The sequence below is a fragment of the Pseudophryne corroboree genome, assembly GCF_028390025.1.
Source record: "Pseudophryne corroboree isolate aPseCor3 chromosome 3 unlocalized genomic scaffold, aPseCor3.hap2 SUPER_3_unloc_19, whole genome shotgun sequence".
NCBI classification, from domain to species: Eukaryota; Metazoa; Chordata; class Amphibia; order Anura; family Myobatrachidae; genus Pseudophryne; species Pseudophryne corroboree.
In genome coordinates this window covers 378351-404593 of record NW_026967507.1, presented here as the reverse complement: position 1 = coordinate 404593, position 26243 = coordinate 378351, and the positions used below count along the sequence as shown (strand labels likewise).

The 26243-nt window shown below is 49.9% G+C and overlaps 2 protein-coding genes across 3 annotated transcripts in view; one reads left to right on the top strand and one right to left on the bottom strand.

Moving 5' to 3' along the window:
• LOC134983569 (zinc finger protein ZFP2-like) overlaps window positions 1-26243 on the bottom strand; it is a 378911-nt gene that overhangs the window by 96257 nt on the left and 256411 nt on the right. The window lies entirely within an intron of this gene.
• Window positions 1-26243, top strand: part of LOC134983571 (oocyte zinc finger protein XlCOF6-like) — a 109355-nt gene that overhangs the window by 32921 nt on the left and 50191 nt on the right. For both annotated transcript variants that reach the window (XM_063949228.1, XM_063949227.1), the window contains exons 2-5: window positions 1375-1566; window positions 3805-3883; window positions 4003-4104; window positions 4262-4753. In XM_063949228.1, coding sequence (XP_063805298.1) covers window positions 1375-1566; window positions 3805-3883; window positions 4003-4104; window positions 4262-4753 — 865 coding nt within the window. The remainder of the gene's footprint in view (window positions 1-1374; window positions 1567-3804; window positions 3884-4002; window positions 4105-4261; window positions 4754-26243) is intronic.

Genomic DNA, 26243 nt, shown 5'->3' with positions numbered 1-26243 from the left:
AGTTTTGCTTACATAAGGGTTATGTTACAGTGTTCATCAGTCTTGGACTGATACTGTGTTGTTTCATACTATTAACTGGTTCGTATATTCCAAGTTATATGGTATGATTGGTGTGGGCTGGTATGAATCTTGCCCTTGGATTAACAAAAATCCTTTCCTCGTACTGTCCGTCTCCTCTGGGCACAGTTTCTCTAACTGAGGTCTGGAGGAGGGGCATAGAGGGAGGAGCCAGTGCACACACATACCTAAAGTTATTTTTAGTGCCCATGTCTCCTGCGGAGCCCGTCTATCTCCGTGGTCCTTAGGGAGTCCCCAGCATCTTCTACGGACTAGGAGAAAAAGATTTACCGGTAGGTTTAAAATCTTATTTTCTCGTTACACACACATCCTCTTTAGGTGAGCTCTTTAGCTCTTCACTTACAATATCATCTCTACGCTAATGATACTCAAATCTACCTTTCCTCCCCGGTCCTCTCCCCCGCTGTCCTCATATCTCCAACTGTCACTCTGCTATCTTCCTGAATGTCCCAGCGCTTTCTTAAACTTATGTCTAACGCTTTGCTGATCATCTTCCCACCCTCCCTCCCGCATAACTTCTCCTCCCACAATTTAATTATCTATTGATGGCACTACTATCTCTTCTAGCCCCCAAGTGCGCTGTCTTGGAGTAATCCTTCCTTCCTCCCTCTCCTTCACACCACACATTAAACACCTCTCACAGTACTGCCATTTCCATCTCAAAAACATCCACTCACTGGTCATCTCCAGATTGGACTACTGTAATCTCCTTTCTGGCATCTCTGACCTATGCCTCTCTCCACTCCAATCTATCCTCAATGCTGTCCATCTCATCTTCCACACCAGACATACTACATCCACCTCCCCTCTCATGCAGGACCTTCACTGGCTCCCTCTCCCCTTCAGAATACAATTCAAGCTTCTCACATTGAAAGCCCTCACCCGCTCTTCTCCCTCTTGCATCTCTGACCTCATCTCTCCTACACTCCCACGCCGCCTTTCCTGCCAACTGGGTACCTCCTTCCAGTCCTACCTATTTTGCACGTACTCTCCCCATCTCACTCTCCACCTCTCTACAAAACTTCGAATGGGCTCTCAAGGCCCACTTCTTCACCAACCCCAGCCAATTGTCCTCCTAACCCTCTTATCCGCGCTCAGTCTTCCGCTTCTATGTCACCCTGGTCTGTTAGCCCTATCTATAGTAATAATACAGGGACATGACTGGGGAGGGGAGGGGATCTGGGAGCATCACAGTGACATCACTTATATCTATAGTAATAATACAGGGACATGACTGGGGAGGTGATGGGATCTCGCAGTATTTACGGTGATATTGATGCCTCCCCCATTTTGCAGGTTTGCACAATAGTGAAGAAGACATCTGATGAGTGTGAGACACCCAGCAGCGATCCCCGTGTGTCAGGAGGACTAAGCAGAACCCAGAGCCCCATAACTGTGCCTCCACCTCACTCACTAATACATGAGAGACACAGTGACCAGAAGATCCTGGAACTCACCAACAAGATCATTCAGTTGCTGACTGGAGAGGTGACTGCTGGGAATGGGACATTATACAGTAACACCAGGGGGGGGGGTGTCTGGGTGATGACTGGAGAGGTGACTGCTGGGAATGGGAAATTATACAGTAACACCGGGGGATGTGTCTGGGTGATGACTGGAGAGGTGACTGCTGGGAATGGGAAATTATACAGTAACACCGGGGGATGTGTCTGGGTGATGACTGGAGAGGTGACTGCTGGGAATGGGAAATTATACAGTAACACCAGGGGACGTGTCTGGGTGATGACTGGAGAGGTGACTGCTGGGAATGGGACATTATACAGTAACACCGGGGACGTGTCTGGGTGATGACTGGAGAGGTGACTGCTGGGAATGGGACATTATACAGTAACACCCGGAGATGTGTCTGGGTGATGACTGGAGAGGTGACTGCTGGGAATGGGACATTATACAGTAACACCAGGAGATGTGTCTGGGTGATGACTGGAGAGGTGACTGCTGGGAATGGGACATTATACAGTAACACCAGGGGATGTGTCTGGGTGATGACTGGAGAGGTGACTGCTGGGAATGGGACATTATACAGTAACACCAGGGGATGTGTCTGGGTGATGACTGGAGAGGTGACTGCTGGGAATGTGACATTATACAGTAGCACCAGGGGAAGTGTCTGGGTGATGACTGGAGAGGTGACTGCTGGGAATGGGATATTATACAGTAACACCAGGGGATGTGTGAGGGTGGTGACTGGAGAGGTGACTGCTGGGAATGGGGCATTATACAGTAACACCAGGGGATGTGTCAGGGTGGTGACTGGAGAGGTGACTGCTGGGAATGGGGCATTATACAGTAACACCAGGGGATGTGTCAGGGTGGTGACTGGAGAGGTGACTGCTGGGAATGGGGCATTATACAGTAACACCAGGGGATGTGTCAGGGTGGTGACTGGAGAGGTGACTGCTGGGAATGGGGCATTATACAGTAACACCAGGGGACGTGTCTGGGTGATGACTGGAGAGGTGACTGCTGGGAATGGGGCATTATACAGTAACACCAGGGGATGTGTCTGGGTGATGACTGGAGAGGTGATTGCTGGGAATGGGACATTATACAGTAACACCAGGAGAAGTGTCTGGGTGATGACTGGAGAGGTGACTGCTGGGAATGGGACATTATACAGTAACACCAGGAGAAGTGTCTGGGTGATAACTGGAGAGGTGACTGCTGGGAATGGCACATTATACAGTAACACCAGGGGATGTGTCTGGGTGATGACTGGAGAGGTGACTGCTGGGAATGGGACATTATACAGTAACACCCGGAGATGTGTCTGGGTGATGACTGGAGAGGTGACTGCTGGGAATGGGACATTATACAGTAACACCAGGAGATGTGTCTGGGTGATGACTGGAGAGGTGACTGCTGGGACTGGGACATTATACAGTAATACCAGGGGATGTGTCTGGGTGATGACTGGAGAGGTGACTGCTGGGAATGGGACATTATACAGTAACACCAGGGGATGTGTCTGGGTGATGACTGGAGAGGTGACTGCTGGGAATGGGACATTATACAGTAACACCAGGGGATGTGTCTGGGTGATGACTGGAGAGGTGACTGCTGGGAATGTGACATTATACAGTAGCACCAGGGGAAGTGTCTGGGTGATGACTGGAGAGGTGACTGCTGGGAATGGGACATTATACAGTAACACCAGGGGATGTGTCTGGGTGATGACTGGAGAGGTGACTGCTGGGAATGGGACATTATACAGTAACACCAGGGGATGTGTCTGGGTGATGACTGGAGAGGTGACTGCTGGGAATGTGACATTATACAGTAGCACCAGGGGAAGTGTCTGGGTGATGACTGGAGAGGTGACTGCTGGGAATGGGATATTATACAGTAACACCAGGGGATGTGTCAGGGTGATGACTAGAGAGGTGATTGCTGGGAATGGGACATTATACAGTAACACCAGGAGAAGTGTCTGGGTGATGACTGGAGAGGTGACTGCTGGGAATGGGACATTATACAGTAACACCAGGAGAAGTGTCTGGGTGATGACTGGAGAGGTGACTGCTGGGAATGGGACATTATACAGTAACACCAGGGGATGTGTCTGGGTGATGACTGGAGAGGTGACTGCTGGGAATGGGGCATTATACAGTAACACCAGGGGATGTGTCTGGGTGATGACTGTATCGCTGTGTGTGTCAGGTTCCTATAAGGTGTCAGGATGTCACTGTCTATGTCTTCATGCAGGAAGGGGAGTATATAGAGGAACACAGGGGTCTGTACAAGGACGTGATGATGGAGAATCACCGGCCCCTCACATCAATGGGTAAGAGGAGACTGTCATGTATTGTACAGGGGAGAGCAGGTATGGGGGCCCCCTATATACACACATCATCTGATAATCACATATATACACTGTACTCAGTCACTGTGTGTCTCCTACAGATGGACCCAGTAACAGAGATACCCCAGAGAGATGTCCCCGTCCTCTCTATTCCCAGGATTGTACAGAGGAGAATCACGGAATCCCACAGGAGGATCAGGTAGGTGGGATTTAGGGTCTCCCCAATATACCAAAGTCACCATCACTATATGATCTGTAGAGGAGCTGTGTGTCTTATACACTAATATTATACTGTTTCTCTTCAGTCTAATCTGACTGTATGCAAATGTCATTATAGTGTTTTTTTGTTTTTCTAGGTAGAACGTCTGTCTGATATTAAAATAGAAGATATAGAGGGAGAAGAAGAGATGTATGTGACTGATATAAAGACAGAAGACATAGAGGGAGAAGAAGAGACGTATGTGACTGATATAAAGGCAGAAGATATAGAGGGAGAAGAAGAGACGTATGTGACTGATATAAAGTCAGAAGATACAGAGGGAAAAGAAGAGACGTATGTGACTGATATAAAGGCAGAAGATATAGAGGGAGAAGAAGAGACGTATGTGACTGATATAAAGTCAGAAGATACAGAGGGAAAAGAAGAGATGTATGTAACTGATATAAAGGCAGAAGATACAGAGGGAGAAGAAGAGACGTATGTGACTGATATGAAGGGAGAAGATATAGAGGGAGAAGAAGAGACGTATGTGACTGATATAAAGGCAGAATATATAGAGGGAGAAGAAGAGACGTATCTGAGAGGTGATCAGCAGTCTAAGGAGGAGGAGATCCCTACAGATATCAGCACAGGTGAGTAATAAACACTTATTACCGAAAAGAGTCACATATTCTCCATGATCAGTCACTACAGTAATCTCTTATCCTACACCCTCCTCTGTCAGTACAGACTAATGAGGAAAATGTATTTTCTCAGTGGGGAAGACAGGAGTCATCAGCCCCTATTATACTCCCTGCTCTCCCCTCACATCATGTCACTGTGTGTTACCAGCCCAGAGAACTGACCAGTCTCCTCCCCACACTCTCTGGTGTATCTCATACATCAGGAGCCATCAGCCCCTATTATACTCCTGCTCTCCCCCTCACATCATGTCACTGTGTGTTACCAGCCCAGAGAACTGACCAGTCTTCTCCTCACACTCTCTGGTATATCTCATACATCAGGAACCATCAGCCCCTATTGTACTCCTGCTCTCTCCCTCACATCATGTCACTGTGTGTTACCAGCCCAGAGATCTGACCAGTCTCCTCCCCACACTCTCTGGTGTATCTCATACATCAGGAGCCATCGGCCCCTATTATAATTCTGCTCTCCCCCTCACATCATGTCACTGTGTGTTACTAGCCCAGAGATCTGACCAGTCTCCTCCCCACACTCTCTGGTGTATCTCATACATCAGGAGCCATCAGCCCCTATTATACTCCTGCTCTCCCCCTCACATCATGTCACTGTGTGTCACCAGCCCAGAGATCTGACCAGTCTCCTCCTCACACTTTGTGGTGTATCTCATACATCAGGAGCCATCAGCCCCTATTATACTCCTGCTCTCTCCCTCACATCATGTCACTGTATGTTTCTAGCCCAGAGATCTGACCAGTCTCCTCCCAACACTTTGTGGTGAATCTCAAACATCTTGAGCCATCAGCCTCTATTATACTCCTGCTCTCCCCCTCACATCATGTGACTGTGTGTTACCAGCCCAGAGAACTGACCAGTCTCCTCCCCACACTCTCTGGTGTATCTCATACATCAGGAGCCATCAGCCCCTATTATACTCCTGCTCTCCCCTTCACATCATGTCACTGTGTGTGTTACCAGCCCAGAGAACTGACCAGTCTCCTCCCCACACTCTCTGGTGTATCTCATACATCAGGAGCCATCAGCCCCTATTATACTCCTGCTCTCCCCCTCACATCATGTCACTGTGTGTTACCAGCCCAGAGAACTGACCAGTCTCCTCCTCACACTCTCTGGTATATCTCATACATCAGGAGCCATCAGCCCCTATTATACTCCTGCTCTCCCCCTCACATCATGTCACTGTGTGTCACCAGCCCAGAGATCTGACCAGTCTCCTCCTCACACTTTGTGGTGTATCTCATACATCAGGAGCCATCAGCCCCTATTATACTCCTGCTCTCTCCCTCACATCATGTCACTGTATGTTTCTAGCCCAGAGATCTGACCAGTCTCCTCCCAACACTTTGTGGTGTATCTCAAACGTCAGGAGCCATCAGCCTCTATTATACTCCTGCTCTCCCCCTCACATCATGTCACTGTGTGTTACCAGCCCAGAGATCTGACCAGTCTCCTCCCCACACTCTCTGGTGTATCTCATACATCAGGAGCCATCAGCCCCTATTATACTCCTGCTCTCCCCCTCACATCATGTCACTGTGTGTTACCAGCCCAGAGATCTGACCAGTCTCCTCCCCACACTCTCTGGTGTATCTCATACATCAGGAGCCATCAGCCCCTATTATACTCCTGGTCTCCCCTCACATCATGTCACTGTGTGTTACCAGCCCAGAGATCTGACCAGTCTCCTCACCACACTCTCTGGTGTTTCTCATACATCAGGAGCCATCATCCCCTATTATACTCCTGCTCTCCCCCTCACATCATGTCACTGTGTGTTACCAGCCCAGAGATCTGATCAGTCTCCTCCCCACACTCTCTGGTGTATCTCATACATCAGGAGACATCAGCCCCTATTATACTCCTGCTCTCCTCTCACATCATGTCACTGTGTGTTACCAGCCCAGAGATCTGACCAGTCTCCTCCCCACACTCTCTGGTGTATCTCATACATCAGGAGCCATCAGCCCCTATTATACTCCTGCTCTCCCCCTCACATCATGTCACTGTGTGTTACCAGCCCAGAGATCTGACCAGTCTCCTCCCCACACTCTCTGGTGTATCTCATACATCAGGAGCCATCAGCCCCTATTATACTCCTGCTCTCACATCATGTCAGTGTGTGTTACCAGCCCAGAGATCTGACCAGTGTCCTCACCACACTCTTTGGTGTATCTCATACATCAGGAGCCATCAGCCCCTATTATACTCCTGCTCTCTCCCTCACATCATGTCACTGTGTGTTACCAGCCCAGAGATCTGACAAGTCTCCTCCCCACACTCTCTGGTGTATCTCATACATCAGGGACCATCAGCCCCTATTATACTCCTGCTCTCCTCATCCATCAGCCCCTATTATAATCCTGCTCTCCCCTCACACCATGTCACTGTGTGTTACCAGCCCAGGGATCTGACCAGTCTCCTCCCCACACTCTCTGGTGTATCTCATACATCAGGAGCCATCAGCCCCTATTATACTCGTGCTCTCCCCCTCACATCGTGCCACTGTGTGTTACCAGCCCAGAGATCTGACCAGTCTCCTCCCCACACTCTCTGGTGTATCTCATACATCACTGTGTGTTACCAGCCCAGAGTTCTGACCAGTCTCCTCCCCACACTCTCTGGTGTATCTCATACATCAGGAGCCATCAGCCCCTGTTATACTCCTGCTCTCCCCCTCACTTCATGTCACTGTGTGTTACCAGTACAGAGATCTGACCAGTCTACGCCCCACAATCTCTAGTGTATCTCATACATCAGGAGCCATCAGCCCCTATTATACTCCTGGTCTCCCCTCACATCATGTCACTGTGTGTTACCAGCCCAGAGATCTGACCAGTCTCCTCACCACACTCTCTGGTGTATCTCATACATCAGGAGCCATCAGCCCCTATTATACTCCTGCTCTCCCCCTCACATCATGTCACTGTGTGTTACCAGCCCAGAGATCTGACCAGTCTCCTCCCCACACTCTCTGGTGTATCTCATACATCAGGAGCCATCAGCCCCTATTATACTCCTGCTCTCACATCATGTCAGTGTGTGTTACCAGCCCAGATATCTGACCAGTGTCCTCACCACACTCTTTGGTGTATCTCATACATCAGGAGCCATCAGCCCCTATTATACTCCTGCTCTCTCCCTCACATCATGTCACTGTGTGTTACCAGCCCAGAGATCTGACAAGTCTACTCCCCACACTCTCTGGTGTATCTCATACATCAGGGACCATCAGCCCCTATTGTATTTCTGTTCTCCCCCTCATATCATGTCACTGTGTGTTACCAGCCCAGAGATCTGTCCAGTCTCCTCCCCACACTCTCTTGTGTATCTTATACATCAGAAGCCATCAGCCCCTATTATACTCCTGCTCCCTCACATCATGTCACTGTATGTTACCAGCCCAGATATCTGACCAGTCTCCCCACACTCTCTGGTGTATCTCATACATCAGGAGCCATCAGCCCCTATTATATTTCTGTTCTCCCTCTCACATCATGTCACTGTGTGTTACCAGCCCAGGGATCTGACCAGTCTCCTCCCCACACTCTCTGGTGTATCTCATACATCCGGAGCCATCAGCCCCTATTATACTCCTGCTCTCCCCCTCACATCATGTCACTGTGTGTTACCAGCCCAGAGACCTGACCAGTCTTCTCCCCACACTCTCTGGTGTATCTCATACATCAGGAGCCATCAGCCCCTATTATACTCCTGCTTCCCCCTCACATCATGTCACTGTGTGTTACCAGCCCAGAGTTCTGACCAGTCTCCTCCCCACACTCTCTGGTGTATCTCATACATCAGGAGCCATCAGCCCCTATTATACTCCTGCTCTCCCCCTCACATCATGTGTCTGTGTGTTACCAGCCCAGAGATCTGACCAGTCTCCTCCCCACACTCTCTGGTGTATCTCATACATCAGGAGCCATAAGCCCCTATTATACTCCTGCTCTCCTCCTCACATCATGTCACTGTGTGTTACCAGCCCAGAGATCTGACCAGTCTCCCCACACTCTCTGGTGTATCTCATACATCAGGAGCCATCAGCCCCTATTATATTTCTGTTCTCCCCCTCACATCATGTCACTGTGTGTTACCAGCCCAGAGATCTGACCAGTCTCCTCCCCACACTCTCTGGTGTATCTCATACATCAGGAGCCATCAGCCCCTATTATACTCCTGCTCTCCTCCTCACATCATGTCACTGTGTGTTACCAGCCCAGAGATCTGACCAGTCTCCTCCCCACACTCTCTGGTGTATCTCATACATCAGGAGCCATCAGCCCCTATTATACTCCTGCTCTCCCCCTCACATCATGTCACTGTGTGCTACCAGCCCAGAGATCTGACCAGTCTCCTCCCCACACTCTCTGGTGTATCTCATACATCAGGAGCCATCAGCCCCTATTATACTCCTGCTCTCCCCCTCACATCATGTGTCTGTGTGTTGCCAGACCAGAGTTCTGACCAGTCTCATCCCCACACTCTCTGGTGTATCTCATACATCAGGAGCCATCAGCCCCTATTATACTCCTGCTCTCACATCATGTCAGTGTGTGTTACCAGCCCAGATATCTGACCAGTGTCCTCACCACACTCTTTGGTGTATCTCATACATCAGGAGCCATAAGCCCCTATTATACTCCTGCTCTCCTCCTCACATCATGTCACTGTGTGTTACCAGCCCAGAGATCTGACCAGTCTCCCCACACTCTCTGGTGTATCTCATACATCAGGAGCCATCAGCCCCTATTATATTTCTGTTCTCCCCCTCACATCATGTCACTGTGTGTTACCAGCCCAGAGATCTGACCAGTCTCCTCCCCACACTCTCTGGTGTATCTCATACATCAGGAGCCATCAGCCCCTATTATACTCCTGCTCTCTTCCTCACATCATGTCACTGTGTGTTACCAGCCCAGAAATATGACCAGTCTCCTCCCCAGACTCTCTAGTGTATTTCTCTGACGTCCTAGTGGATGCTGGGAACTCCGTAAGGACCATGGGGAATAGCGGCTCCGCAGGAGACTGGGCACAAAAGTAAAAGCTTTATGACTAGCTGGTGTGCACTGGCTCCTCCCCCTATGACCCTCCTCCAAGCCTCAGTTAGATTTTTGTGCCCGAACGAGAAGGGTGCATGCTAGGTGGCTCTCCTGAGCTGCTTAGAGTAAAAGTTTAAATAGTTTTTTTTATTTTCAGTGAGACCTGCTGGCAACAGGCTCACTGCATCGTGGGACTAAGGGGAGAAGAAGCGAACTCACCTGCGTGCAGAGTGGATTGGGCTTCTTGGCTACTGGACATTAGCTCCAGAGGGACGATCACAGGCTCAGCTTGGATGGGTCCCGGAGCCGCGCCAACGGCCCCCTTGCAGATGCTGAAGAGAGAAGAGGTCCAGAAATCGGCGGCTGAAGACTTCTCAGTCTTCATGAGGTAGCGCATAGCACTGCAGCTGTGCGCCATTGCTCTCAGCACACTTCACACCAACGGTCACTGAGGGTGCAGGGCGCTGGGGGGGGCGCCCTGGGCAGCAATGAAAGTACCTATGCTGGCTAAAAATACATCACATATAGCCTCTGGGGCTATATGGATGTATTTAACCCCTGCCAGGTTGTCAGAAAAACGGGAGAAGCAGCCCACCGAAAAGGGGGCGGGGCCTATTCTCCTCAGCACACAGCGCCATTTTCCTACACAGCTCCGCTGCTAGGAAGGCTCCCAGGCTCTCCCCTGCACTGCACTACAGAAACAGGGTTAAAACAGAGAGGGGGGGCACTTATTTGGCGATATTATTATATATTAAGATGCTATAAGGGAAAACACTTACCGGTATATAAGGTTGTCCCTGTATAATTATAGCGTTTTGGTGTGTGCTGGCAAACTCTCCCTCTGTCTCCCCAAAGGGCTAGTGGGGTCCTGTCCTCTATCAGAGCATTCCCTGTGTGTGTGCTGTGTGTCGGTACGTGTGTGTCGACATGTATGAGGACGATGTTGGTGAGGAGGCGGAGCAATTGCCTGTAATGGTGATGTCACTCTCTAGGGAGTCGACACCGGAATGGATGGCTTATTTAGGGAATTACGTGATAATGTCAACACGCTGCAAGGTCGTTTGACGACATGAGACGGCCGGCAATCCAATTAGTACCTGTCCAGGCGTCTCAAACACCGTCAGGGGCTTTAAAACGCCCATTTACCTCAGTCGGTCGACACAGACACGGACACTGACTCCAGTGTCGACGGTGAAGAAACAAACGTATTTTCCATTAGGGCCACACGTTACATGTTAAGGGCAATGAAGGAGGTGTTACATATTTCTGATACTACAAGTACCACAAAAGAGGGTATTATGTGGGGTGTGAAAAAACTACCTGTAGTTTTTCCTGAATCAGATAAATTAAATGAAGTGTGTGATGATGCGTGGGTTTCCCCCGATAGAAAATTATTGGCGTTATACCCTTTCCCGCCAGAAGTTAGGGCGCGTTGGGAAACACCCCCTAGGGTGGATAAGGCGCTCACACGCTTATCAAAACAAGTGGCGTTACCGTCTCCAGATACGGCCGCCCTCAAGGAGCCAGCTGATAGGAGGCTGGAAAATATCCTAAAAAGTATATACACACATACTGGTGTTATACTGCGACCAGCGATCGCCTCAGCCTGGATGTGCAGCGCTGGGGTGGCTTGGTCGGATTCCCTGACTGAAAATATTGATACCCTTGACAGGGACAGTATTTTATTGACTATAGAGCATTTAAAGGATGCATTCCTATATATGCGAGATGCACAGAGGGATATTTGCACTCTGGCATCAAGACTAAGTGCGATGTCCATATCTGCCTGAAGATGTTTATGGACACGACAGTGGTCAGGTGATGCAGATTCCAAACGGCACATGGAAGTATTGCCGTATAAAGGGGAGGAGTTATTTGGGGTCGGTCCATCGGACCTGGTGGCCACGGCAACAGCTGGAAAATCCACCTTTTTTACCCCAAGTCACATCTCAGCAGAAAAAGACACCGTCTTTTCAGCCTCAGTCCTTTCGTCCCCATAAGGGCAAGCGGGCAAAAGGCCAGTCATATCTGCCCAGGGATAGAGGAAAGGGAAGAAGACTGCAGCAGGCAGCCCATTCCCAGGAACAGAAGCCCTCCACCGCTTCTGCCAAGTCCTCAGCATGACGCTGGGGCCGTACAAGCGGACTCAGGTGCGGTAGGGGGTCGTCTCAAGAGTTGCAGCGCGCAGTGGGCTCACTCGCAAGTGGACCCCTGGATCCTACAAGTAGAATCCCAGGGGTACAGATTGGAAATTCGAGACGTCTCCCCCTCGCAGGTTCCTGAAGTCTGCTTTACCAACGTCTCCCTCCGACAGGGAGGCAGTATTGGAAACCATTCACAAGCTGTATTCCCAGCAGGTGATACTCAAAGTACCCCTCCTACAACAAGGAAAGGGGTATTATTCCACACTATATTGTGGTACTGAAGCCAGACGGCTCGGTGAGACCTATTCTAAATCTGAAATCTTTGAACACTTACATACAAAAGTTCAAATCAAGATGGAGTCACTCAGAGCAGTGATAGCGATCCAGGAAGAAGGGGACTATATGGTTCCCTGGACATCAAGGATGCTTACCTCCATGTCCCAATTTGCCCTTCTCACCAAGGGTACCTCAGGTTCGGGGTACAGAACTGTCACTATCAGTTTCAGACGCTGCCGTTTGGATTGTCCACGGCACTCCGGGTCTTTACCAAGGTAATGGCCGAAATGATGATTCTTCTTCAAAGAAAGGGCGTCTTAATTATCCCTTACTTGGACGATCTCCTGATAAGGGCAAGGTCCGGAGAACAGTTGGAGGTCGGAGTAGCACTATCTCAAGTAGTTCTACGACAGCACGGGGGGATTCTAAATATTCCAAAATCGCAGCTGTTTCCGACGACACGTCTGCTGTTCCTAGGGATGATTCTGGACACAGTCCAGAAAAAGGTGTTTCTCCCGGAGGAGAAAGCCAGGGAGTTATCCGAGCTAGTCAGAAACCTCCTAAAACCAGGCCAAGTGTCAGTGCATTAATGCACAAGAGTCCTGGGAAAAATGGTGGCTTCTTACGAAGCTATTCCATTCGGCAGATTTCACGCAAATTTTTCAGTGGAATCTGCTGGACGAATGGTCCGGATCGCATCTTCAGATGCATCAGCGGATAATCCTGTCTCCAAGGACAAGGGTGTCTCTTCTGTGGTGGCTGCAGAGTGCTCATCTACTAGAGGGCAGCACATTCGGCATTCAGGACTGGGTTCTGGTGACCACGGATGCCAGCCTGAGAGGCTGGGGAGCAGTCACACAGGGAAGAAATTTCCAAGGAGTGTGGTCAAGTCTGGAGACTTCTCTCCACATAAATATACTGGAGCTAAGGGCAATTTACAATGCTCTGAGCCTAGGAAGACCTCTGCTTCAAAGTCAACCGGTGCTGATCCAGTCGGACAACATCACGGCAGTCGCCCACGTAAACAGACAGGGCGGCACAAGAAGCAGGAGGGCAATGGCAGCAAGGATTCTTCGCTGGGCGAAAAATCATGTGATAACACTGTCAGCGGTGTTCATTCCGGGAGTGGACAACTGGGAAGCAGACTTCCTCAGCAGGAACGACCTCCACCCAGGAGAGTGGGGACTTCATCTGGAAGTCTTCCACATGATTGTGAACCGTTGGGAAAGACCAAAGGTGGACATGATGGCGTCCCGTCTGAACAAAAAACTGGACAGGTATTGCGCCAGGTCAAGAGACCCTCAGGCAATAGCTGGGACGCTCTGGTAACACCGTGGGTGTACCAGTCGGTGTATGTGTTCCCTCCTCTGCCTCTCATACCCAAGGTACTGAGAATTATAAGACGGAGAGGAGTAAGAACTATACTCGTGGCTCCGGATTGGCCAAGAAGGTACCCGGAACTTCAAGAGATACTAAGAAGGGACTTGCTTCAGCAAGGATCATGTCTGTTCCAAGACTTACCGCGGCTGCGTTTGACGGCATGGCGGTTGAACGCCGGATCCTAAGGGAAAAAGGCATTCCGGAAGAGGTCATCCCTACCCTGGTCAGAGCCAGGAAGGAGGTGACCGTACAACATTATCACCGCATTTGGCGAAAATATGTTGCATGGTGTGAGGCCAAGAAGGCCCCCACGGAGGAATTTCAACTCGGTCGATTCCTGCATTTCCTACAAACAGGAGTGTCTATGGGCCTCAAATTGGGGTCCATTAAGGTTCAAATTTCGGCCCTGTCGATTTTCTTCCAGAAAGAATTGGCTTCAGTTCCTGAAGTCCAGAAGTTTGTCAAGGGAGTCCTGCATATACAACCCCCTTTTGTGCCTCCAGTGGCACTGTGGGATCTCAACGTAGTTCTGGGATTCCTCAAATCACATTGGTTCAAATCTGTGGATTTGAAATATCTCACATGGAAAGTGACCATGCTGTTGGCCCTGGCCTCGGCCAGGCGAGTGTCAGAATTGGCGGCTTTGTCTCACAAAAGCCCATATCTGATTGTCCATTCGGACAGGGCAGAGCTGCGGACTCGTCCCCAGTTTCTCCCTAAGGTGGTGTCAGCGTTTCACCTGAACCAGCTTATTGTGGTACCTGCGGCTACTAGGGACTTGGAGGACTCCAAGTTGCTAGATGTTGTCAGGGCCCTGAAAATATAGGTTTCCAGGACGGCTGGAGTCAGGAAAACTGACTTGCTGTTATTCTGTATGCACCCAACAAACTGGGTGCTCTTGCTTCTAAGCAGACGATTGCTAGTTGGATGTGTAGTACAATTCAGCTTGCACATTCTGTGGCAGGCCTGCCACAGCCAAAATATGTAAATGCCCATTCCACAAGGAAGGTGGGCTCATCTTGGGCGGCTGCCCGAGGGGTCTCGGCTTTACAACTTTGCCGAGCTGCTACTTGGTCAGGGGCAAACTCGTTTGAAAAATTCTACAAATTTGATACCCTGGCTGAGGAGGACCTGGAGTTCTCTCATTCGGTGCTGCAGAGTCATCCGCACTCTCCCGCCCGTTTGGGAGCTTTGGTATAATCCCCATGGTCCTGACGGAGTCCCCAGCATCCACTTAGGACGTCAGAGAAAATAAGAATTTACTTACCGATAATTCTATTTCTCGTAGTCCGTAGTGGATGCTGGGCGCCCATCCCAAGTGCGGATTGTCTGCAATACTTGTACATAGTTATTGTTACAAAAATCGGGTTATTATTGTTGTGAGTCATCTTTTCAGAGGCTCCGCTGTTATCATGCTGTTAACTGGGTTCAGATCACAGGTTGTACAGTGTGATTGGTGTGGCTGGTATGAGTCTTACCCGTGATTCAAAATCCTTCCTTATTGTGTACGCTCGTCCGGGCACAGTATCCTAACTGAGGCTTGGAGGAGGGTCATAGGGGGAGGAGCCAGTGCACACCACCTGATCCTAAAGCTTTTACTTTTGTGCCCTGTCTCCTGCTGAGCCGCTATTCCCCATGGTCCTGACGGAGTCCCCAGCATCCACTACGGACTACGAGAAATAGAATTATCGGTAAGTAAATTCTTATTTTTTCCTGAATCAGATGAATTAAATGAGGTGTGTGACAAAGCGTGGGTTTCCCCCGATAAAAAACTGCTGATTTCTAATAAATTATTGGCATTATACCCTTTCCCGCCAGAGGTTAGGGTGCGTTGGGAAACATCCCCTAGGGTGGATAAAGCACTCACACGCTTGTCAAAACAAGTGGCGTTACCGTCTCCTGATACGGCCGTCCTCAAGGAACCAGCTGATAGAAAGCTGGAAAATATCCTAAAAGGTATATACACACATACTGGTGTTATACTACGACCGGCAATCGCCTCAGCCTGGATGTGCAGCGCTGGAGTGGCTTGGTCGGATTCCCTGACTGAAAATATTGATACCCTTGACAGGGACAGTATATTATTGACTATAGAGCATTTAAAGGATGCATTACTATATATGCGAGATGCACAGAGGGATATTTGCACCCTGGCATCAAGAGTAAGTGCGCTGTCCATTTCTGCCAGAAGAAGTTTATGGACACGACAGTGGTCAGGTGATGCGGATTCCAAACGGCATATGGAAGTTTTGCCGTATAAAGGGGAGGAGTTATTTGGGGTCGGTCTATCGGACCTGGTGGCCACGGCGACGGCTGGGAAATCCACCTTTTTACCCCAGGTCACCTCTCAGCAGAAAAAGACACCGTCTTTTCAGACTCAGTCCTTTCGTCCCCATAAGGGCAAGCGGGCAAAAGGCCACTCATTTCTGCCCCGGGGCAGAGGAAGGGGAAAAAGACTGCAGCAGGCAGCCTCTTCCCAGGATCAGAAGTCCTCCCCCGCTTCTGCCAAGTCTTCAGCATGACGCTGGGGCTTTACAAGCGGACTCAGGCACGGTGGGGGCCCGTCTCAAAAATTTCGACGCGCAGTGGGCTCACTCGCAAGTGGACCCCTGGATCCTGCAGGTAGTATCACAGGGGTACAAATTGGAATTCGAGACGTCTCCCCCTCGCCGGTACCTGAAGTCTGCTCTACCAACGTCTCCCTCCGACAGGGAGGCAGTATTGGAAGCTATTCACAAGCTGTATTCCCAGCAGGTGATAATCAAGGTACCCCTCCTACAACAGGGAAAGGGGTATTATTCCACGCTGTTTGTGGTACCGAAGCCGGACGGCTCGGTGAGACCGATTTTAAATCTGAAATCCTTGAACACTTACATAAAAAGGTTCAAATTCAAGATGGAGTCACTCAGAGCAGTGATAGCGAACCTGGAAGAAGGGGACTATATGGTGTCTCTGGACATCAAAGATGCTTATCTCCATGTCCCGATCTACCCTTCTCACCAATTGTACCTCAGGTTTGTGGTACAAAACTGTCATTATCAGTTTCAGACGCTGCCGTTTGGATTGTCCACGGCACCACGGGTCTTTACCAAGGTAATGGCCGAAATGATGATTCTTCTTCGAAGAAAAGGCGTCTTAATTATCCCTTACTTGGACGATCTCCTGATAAGGGCAAGGTCCAGGGAACAGTTAGAGGTCGAAGTAGCACTATCTCAGGTAGTGCTACGTCAGCACGGGTGGATTCTAAATATTCCAAAATCGCAGCTGATTCCAACAACACGTCTACTGTTCCTAGGGATGATTCTGGACACAGTCCAGAAAAAGGTGTTTCTCCCGGAGGAGAAGGCCAGGGAGTTATCCGAGCTAGTCAGGAACCTCCTAAAACCAGGACAAGTGTCAGTGCATCAATGCACAAGGGTCCTGGGAAAGATGGTGGCTTCTTACGAAGCGATTCCATGCAAGAACTTTTCAGTGGGATCTGCTGGACAAATGGTCCGGATCGCATCTTTAGATGCATCAGCGGATAACCCTATCTCCAAGGACAAGGGTGTCTCTCCTGTGGTGGTTGCAGAGTGCTCATCTTCTAGAGGGCCGCAGATTCGGCATTCAGGACTGGATTCTGGTGACCACGGATGCCAGCCTGAGAGGCTGGGGAGCAGTCACACAGGGAAGAAATTTCCAGGGCTTGTGGTCAAGCATGGAAACGTCTCTTCACATAAATATCCTGGAACTAAGGGCAATTTACAATGCCCTAAGTCAAGCAAGGCCTCTGCTTCAGGGTCAGTCGGTATTGATCCAATCGGACAACATCACGGCAGTCGCCCACGTAAACAGACAGGGCGGCACAAGAAGCAGGAGGGCAATGGCAGAAGCTGCAAGAATTCTTCGCTGGGCAGAAAATCATGTGACGGCACTGTCAGCAGTGTTCATTCCGGGAGTGGACAACTGGGAAGCAGACTTCCTCAGCAGACATGACCTCCACCCGGGGGAGTGGGGACTTCACCCAGAAGTCTTCCACGTGATTGTAAACCGTTGGGAAAAACCAAAGGTGGACATGATGGCGTCTCGTCTCAACAAGAAACTAGACAGATATTGCGCCAGGTCAAGGGACCCTCAGGCAATAGCGGTGGACGCTCTGGTAACACCGTGGGTGTACCAGTCAGTGTATGTGTTCCCTCCTCTGCCTCTCATACCAAAAGTACTGAGAATCATAAGAAGGAGAGGAGTAAGAACTATACTCGTGGCTCCGGATTGGCCAAGAAGGATTTGGTACCCGGAACTTCAAGAGATGCTCACGGAGGACCCGTGGCCTCTACCTCTAAGAAAGAACCTGCTCCAGCAGGGACCTTGTCTGTTTCAAGACTTACCGCGGCTGCGTTTGACGGCATGGCGGTTGAACGCCGGATCCTGAAGGAAAAAGGCATTCCAGATGAAGTCATCCCTACCCTGATCAAGGCCAGGAAGGATGTAACCGCGAAACATTATCACCGCATTTGGCGAAAATATGTTGCGTGGTGTGAGGCCAAGAAGGCCCCTACAGAGGAATTTCAACTGGGTCGTTTCCTGCATTTCCTGCAAACAGGACTATCTATGGGCCTGAAATTAGGGTCCATTAAGGTTCAAATTTCGACCCTGTCGATCTTCTTCCAAAAAGAACTGGCTTCAGTGCCTGAAGTTCAGACTTTTGTCAAAGGGGTACTGCATATACAGCCTCCTTTTGTGCCTCCAGTGGCACCTTGGGATCTCAATGTAGTTTTGAGTCTCCTAAAGTCACATTGGTTTGAACCACTCACCACTGTGGAATTAAAATATCTCACATGGCAAGTGGTCATGCTGTTAGCCCTGGCTTCAGCCAGGCGTGTCTCAGAATTGGCGGCTTTATCATATAAAAGCCCTTACCTAATTTTTCATTCAGACAGGGCAGAACTGAGGACTCGCCCTCAATTTCTCCCTAAGGTGGTTTCAGCGTTTCACATGAACCAGCCTATTGTGGTACCTGCGGCTACTAGGGACTTGGAGGACTCCAAGCTGCTGGACGTAGTCAGGGCCCTGAAAATATATGTTTCCAGGACGGCTGGAGTCCGTAAATCTGACTCGCTGTTTATACTGTATGCACCCAACAAGCTGGGTGCTCCTGCTTCTAAGCAGACTATTGCTCGTTGGATTTGTAGTACAATTCAGCTTGCACATTCTGTGGCAGGCCTGCCACAGCCAAAATCTGTAAAAGCTCATTCCACACGGAAGGTGGGCTCTTCTTGGGCGGCTGCCCGAGGGGTCTCGGCTCTACAACTTTGCCGAGCAGCTACTTGGTCAGGGGCAAATACGTTTGCTAAATTCTACAAATTTGATACCCTGGCTGAGGAGGACCTGGAGTTCTCTCATTCGGTGCTGCAGAGTCATCCGCACTCTCCCGCCCGTTTGGGAGCTTTGGTATAATCCCCATGGTCCTTACGGAGTTCCCAGCATCCACTAGGACGTCAGAGAAAATAAGAATTTACTTACCGATAATTCTATTTCTCATAGTCTGTAGTGGATGCTGGGCGCCCATCCCAAGTGCGGATTGTCTGCAATACTTGTATATAGTTATTGTTACAAAAATCGGGTTGTTTATTGTTGTGAGCCATCTTTTCAGAGGCTCCTACGTTTATCATACTGTTAACTGGGTTCAGATCACAAGTTGTACGGTGTGACTGGTGTGGCTGGTATGAGTCTTACCCGGGATTCAAGATCCTTCCTTATTATGTACGCTCGTCCGGGCACAGTGTCCTAAATGAGGCTTGGAGGAGGGTCATAGGGGGAGGAGCCAGTGCACACCAGCTAGTCATAAAGCTTTTACTTTTGTGCCCAGTCTCCTGCGGAGCCGCTATTCCCCATGGTCCTTACGGAGTTCCCAGCATCCACTACGGACTATGAGAAATAGAATTATCGGTAAGTAAATTCTTATTTTCATACATCAGGAGCCATCAGCCCCTATTATACTCCTGGTCTCCCCCTCACATCATGTCACTGTGTTACCAGCCCAGAGATCTGATCAGTCTCCTCACCACACTCTTTGGTGTATCTCATACATCAAGAGCCATCAGCCCCTATTATACTCCTGCTCTCCCCTCACATCATGTCACTGTGTGTTACCAGCCCAGAGATCTGACCAGTCTCCTCCCCACACTCTCTGGTGTATCTCATACATCAGGAGCCATCAGCCCCTATTATACTCCTGCTCTGCCCCTCACATCATGTCACTGTGTGTTACCAGCCCAGAGATCTGACCAGTCTCCTCCCCACACTCTCTGGTGTATCTCATACATCAGGAGCCATCAACCCCTATTATACTCCTGCTCTCCCCCTCACATCATGTCACTGTGTGTTACCAGCCCAGTGATCTGACAAGTCTCCTCCCCACACTTTGTGGTGTATCTCATACATCAGGAACTATTAGCCACTATTGTACTCCTGCTCTCCCCCTCACATCATGTCACTGTGTGTTACCAGCCCAGAGATCTGACCAGTCTCCTCCCCACACTCTCTGGTGTATCTCATACATCAGGAGCCATCATCCCCTATTATACTCCTGCTCTCCCCCTCACATCATGTCACTGTGTGTTACCAGCCCAGAAATCTGACCAGTCTCCTCCCCACACTCTCTGGTGTATCTCATACATCAGGAGCCATCATCCCCTATTATACTCCTGCTCTCCCCTCACATCATGTCACTGTGTGTTACCAGCCCAGATGTCACAACTGAGGGCCTGAGCTGACGGGAGGCAGCCTCAGTTGTAGGGGCTGAGATGTAACGGAACCTGGGAGGTTGTATCAGACCCCTAGACATGTAAGTAACATGTAGAATAACTGCCCGAAGGCGTGACCACGACAACCAGGATAAAAGTCAATGATGTTTATTATGACAAACTCCGTAACACAGCAGCAGTAAAAGGAAACATAAAAGTCAACAGAGGATAAATACAATTCCTGGGTACTACAGGGTGGCAAGGGCCACAGGCACTGGTAGTGTGAGACAGTTCTTATAATCTTCTAGTTGGAAAGTCCTTACCAGGCCTGACTGTAGCAATGGAGAGAACCCAGGATCGTACCAGCTGATGTTCCAGGAAAGGCTGGGCTGCTGAAGGTAAAACGGCTGCTGTGGATACTGGCTGGAACCAGACTGTTGTTGGTACGGAGTGGATACTGGCTGGAACCAGCTAAATAATAAACGAACTTGAGAGCGATGAAATAATAATGAAGTTTGGAGTTTGAGAGCGGTGAAATAATAATACCGGTTGAGAGTGGTAAACTGCAGAAAAGGACACCGGCCCTTTAAGAGAAGCTGTACACTGCTGGAAGCTGGGCTGGAAGCAGGTGATTGTTTGAGAGCGGTGAAATAATAATACCGGTGGAGAGTGGTAAACTGCAGAAAAGGACACCGGCCCTTTAAGAGAAGCTGTACACTGCTGGAAGCTGGGCTGGAAGCAGGTGATTGTTTGAGAGCGGTGAAATAATAATACCGGTGGAGAGTGGTAAACTGCAGAAAAGGACACCGGCCCTTTAAGAGAAGCTGTACACTGCTGGAAGCTGGGCTGGAAGCAGGTGATTGTTGTAGCTGGAAACAGGTGAGTCCAGAATGGATCGGAGAGTCAGGCTACACCGCAGATGGAATGCTGGTGCGGGTCTCTATAGCAGAAGTCTGGAGACAGGAGCTGGAACCTGGAAGACAACCACAGGAGAGAGACAAACTGGAACTAGGTTAGACAACCAAAGCACTGACGCCTTCCTTGCTCAGGCACAGCTTACTTATACCTGCAGCAAGGAAGGGGTTGGCTAGGCAATTATGCAAATCAACAATACAGACAGCAGATTGGTGGAAATGATCAGATGACAAAATCCAAGATGGCTGCGCCCATGCAGACACTTGGAGGGAAGTTTGGTTTGTAATCCATGTGAGAATTGAAACAGTAATGGCGACGCCGGCCACAGGAGACAGGAGACGCCAGACTGACAAGCGCACATTTAACCACGCGGGCACAGCGGAGGCCGCGGCTGATGAAATCACCACTCTGACATTCTGCATGTGGAAACTCAGGAACAGCGGGATCCGGTCCTGGAACGCTGAGCCAGCCTTAGGAGGCATCTGAAGGGTAAGTAATGGCGTCCAGATACCCGGATCGTGACACCAGAGATCTGACCAGTCTCCTCCCCACACTCTCTGGTGTATCTCATACATCAGGAGCCATCATCCCCTATTATACTCCTGCTCTCCCCTCACATCATGTCACTGTGTGTTACCAGCCCAGAGATCTGACCAGTCTCCTCCCCACACTCTCTGGTGTATAGCATACATCAGGAGCCATCAGCCCCTATTATAATCCTGCTCTCCCCCTCACATCATGTCACTGTGTGTTACCAGCCCAGAGATCTGACCAGTCTCCTCCCACACTCTCTGGTGTATCTCATACATCAGGAGCCATCAGCCCCTATTATACTCCTGCTCTCCCCCTCACATCATGTCACTGTGTGTTACCAGCCCAGAGATCTGACCAGTCTCCTCCCCACACTCTCTGGTGCATCTCATACATCAGGAGCCATCAGCCCCTATTATACTCCTGCTCTCCCCCTCACATCATGTCACTGTGTGTTACCAGCCCAGAGATCTGACCAGTCTCCTCCCCACACTCTCTGGTGTATCTCATACATCAGGAGCCATCAGCCCCTATTATACTCCTGCTCTCCCCCTCACATCATGTCACTGTGTGTTACCAGCCCAGAGATCTGACCAGTCTCCTCCCCACACTCTCTGGTGTATCTCATACATCAGGAGCCATCAGCCCCTATTATACTCCTGCTCTCCTCCTTACATCATGTCACTGTGTGTTACCAGCCCAGAGATCTGCCAGTCTCCTCCCTACACTCTCTGGTGTATGTCATACATCAGGAGCCATCAGCCCCTATTTCTCTGACGTCCTAGTGGATGCTGGGAACTCCGTAAGGACCATGGGGAATAGCGGCTCCGCGGGAGACTGGGCACAAAAGTAAAGCTTTAGGACTGCCTGGTGTGCACTGGCTCCTCCCCCTATGACCCTCCTCCAAGCCTCAGTTAGATTTTTGTGCCCGAACGAGAAGGGTACACACTAGGGGCTCTCCTGAGCTTCTTAGTGAAAAGTTTAGTTTTAGGTTTTTTATTTTCAGTGAGACCTGCTGGCAACAGGCTCACTGCATCGAGGGACTAAGGGGAGAAGAAGCGAACTCACCTGCGTGCAGAGTGGATTGGTTTTCTTAGGCTACTGGACACCATTAGCTCCAGAGGGATCGAACACAGGCCCAGCCATGGAGTCCGGTCCCAGAGCCGCGCCGCCGGCCCCCTTACAGAGCCAGAAGCAAGAAGAGGTCCAGAAAATCGGCGGTAGAAGACATCCTGTCTTCACCAAGGTAGCGCACAGCACTGCAGCTGTGCGCCATTGCTCCTCAGCACACTTCACACTTCGGTCACTGAGGGTGCAGGGCGCTAGGGGGGGGCGCCCTGAACAGCAATAAAAACACCTTGGCTGGCGAAAATACATCACATATAGCCCCCAGGGCTATATGGATGAATTTTAACCCCTGCCAGATTACACTGAAACACGGGAGAAAAGGCCGCCGAGAAGGGGGCGGAGCCTATCTCCTCAGCACACTGGCGCCATTTTCCCTCACAGTTCCGTTGGAGGGAAGCTCCTTGGCTCTCCCCTGCAGTCACTACACTACAAAAAGGGTTAAAAAAGAGGGGGGGGGGGGGCACTAATTAGGCGCAGTATTAACAATACAGCAGCTATAAGGGGAAAAACACTTATATAAGGTTATCCCTGTATATATATATATATAGCGCTCTGGTGTGTGCTGGCAAACTCTCCCTCTGTCTCCCCAAAGGGCTAGTGGGGTCCTGTCCTCTATCAGAGCATTCCCTGTGTGTGTGCTGTGTGTCGGTACGTTTGTGTCGACATGTATGAGGAGGAAAATGATGTGGAGGCGGAGCATATTGCCTGTAATAGGGATGTCACCCCCTAGGGGGTCGACACCTGAGTGGATGAACTGTTGGAAGGAATTAACAGTGTCAGCTCTGTACAAAAGACAGTGATTGACATGAGACAGCCGGCTACTCAGCTTGTGCCTGTCCAGACGTCTCATAGGCCGCCAGGGGCTCTAAAGCGCCCGTTACCTCAGATGGCAGATACAGACGCCGACACGGATACTGACTCCAGTGTCGACGGTGAAGAGACAAATATGACTTCCAGTAGGGCCACACGTTACATGATTGAGGCAATGAAAAATGTTTTACACATTTCTGATAATACAAGTACCACTAAAAAGGGGTATTATGTTCGGTGAGGAAAAACTACCTGTAGTTTTCCTGAATCTGAGGAATTAAATGAGGTGTGTGATGAAGCGTGGGTTTCCTCCGATAAAAAAACTGATAATTTCTAAAAAGTTATTGGCATTATACCCTTTCCCGCCAGAGATTAGGGTGCGTTGGGAAACATCCCCTAGGGTGGATAAAGCACTCACATGCTTGTCAAAACAAGGGCTCTACCCTCTCCTGAGATGGCCGCCCTTAAGGATCCTGCTGATAGAAAGCAGGAGGGTATCCTAAAATGTATTTACACACATACTGGTGTTATACTGCGACCAGCAATCGCCTCAGCCTGGATGTGCAGTGCTGGGTTGGCGTGGTCGGATTCCCTGACTGAAAATATTGATACCCTAGATAGGGACAGTATATTATTGCCTATAGAGCATTTAAAAGATGCATTTCTATATATGTGTGATGCACAGCGGGTTATTTGCCGACTGGCATCAAGAGTAAGTGCGCTGTCCATTTCTGCCAGAAGAGGGTTATGGACACGACAGTGGTCAGGTGATGCGGATTCCAAATGGCATATGGAAGTATTGCCTTATAAAGGGGAGGAGTTATTTGGGTCGGTCTTTAAGACCTGGTGGCCACGGCAACAGCTGGGAAATCCACGTTTTTACCCCAGGTCGCCTCTCAACATAAGAAGACGCCGTATTATCAGGCGCAGTCCTTTCGTTCCCATAAGGGCAAGTGGGCAAAAGGTTCCTCATTTCTGCCCCGTGACAGACGGAGAGGAAAAAGGCTGCAGAAATCAGCCAGTTCCCAGGAACAGAAGCCCTCTCCCGCCTCTGCCAAGCCCTCAGCATGACGCTGGGGCTTTACAAGCAGACAGGGAGGCAGTTTTGGAAGCCATTCACAAGCTGTATTCCCAGCAGGTGATAATCAAGGTACCCCTCCTGCAACAGGGAAAGGGGTATTATTCCACACTGTTGTGGTACCGAAGCCAGACGGCTCGGTGAGACCGATTTTAAATCTAAAAATCTTTGAACACTTACATACAGAGGTTCAAATTCAAGAGAAGGGGACTACATGGTGTCTCTGGACATCAAGGATGCTTACCTTCATGTCCCAATTTACCCTTCTCACCAAGGGTACCTCAGGTTTGTGGTACAGAACTGTCACTATCAGTTTCAGACGCTGCCGTTGGATGGTCCACGGCACCCCGGGTCTTTACCAAGGTAATGGCCGAAATTATGATACTCCTTCGAAGGAAGGGAGTTTTAGTTATCCCTTACTTGGACGATCCCCTGATAAGGGTAAGATCCAGGGAACAGTTGGAGGTCGGTGTAGCACTATCTCAGGTAGTGTTGCGACAGCACGGTTGGATTCTCAATATTCCAAAATCGCAGCTGGTTCCGACGACTCGTCTTCTGTTCCTAGGGATGATTCTGGACACGGTCCAGAAAAAGGTGTTTCTCCCGGAGGAGAAAGCCAGGGAGTTATCCGAGCTAGTCAGGAACCTCCTAAAACCGAGCCAAGTCTCAGTGCATCAATGCACAAGGGTTCTGGGAAAAATGGTGGCTTCCTACGAAGCAATCCCATTCGGCAGATTCCACGCAAGAATTTCCAGTGGGACCTGCTGGACAAATGGTCCGGGTCGCATCTTCAGATGCATCAGCGGATAATCCGGTCACCAAGGACATGGGTGTCCCTCCTGTGGTGGTTGCAGAGTGCTCATCTTCTAGAGGGCCGCAGATTCGGCATTCAGGACTGGGTCCTGGTGACCACGGATGCCAGCCTGCAAGGCTGGGGAGCAGTCACACAGGGAAGAAATTTCCAGGGCTTATGGTCAAGCCTGGAGACATCACTTCACATAAATATCCTGGAGCTAAGGGCCATTTACAATGCTCTAAGCTTAGCAAGACCTCTGCTTCAAGGTCAGCCGGTGTTGATCCAGTCGGACAACATCACAGCAGTCACCCACGTAAACAGACAGGGTGGCACAAGAAGCAGTCAATGGCAGAAGCTGCAAGGATTCTTCGCTGGGCGGAAAATCATGTGATAGCACTGTCAGCAGTATTCATTCCGGGAGTGGACAACTGGGAAGCAGACTTCCTCAGCAGACACGACCTCCACCCGGGAGAGTGGGGACTTCACCCAGAAGTCTTCCACATGATTATAAACCGTTGGGAAAAACCAAAGGTGGACATGATGGCGTCCCGCCTCAACAAAAAACTCGACAGGTATTGCGCCAGGTCAAGGGACC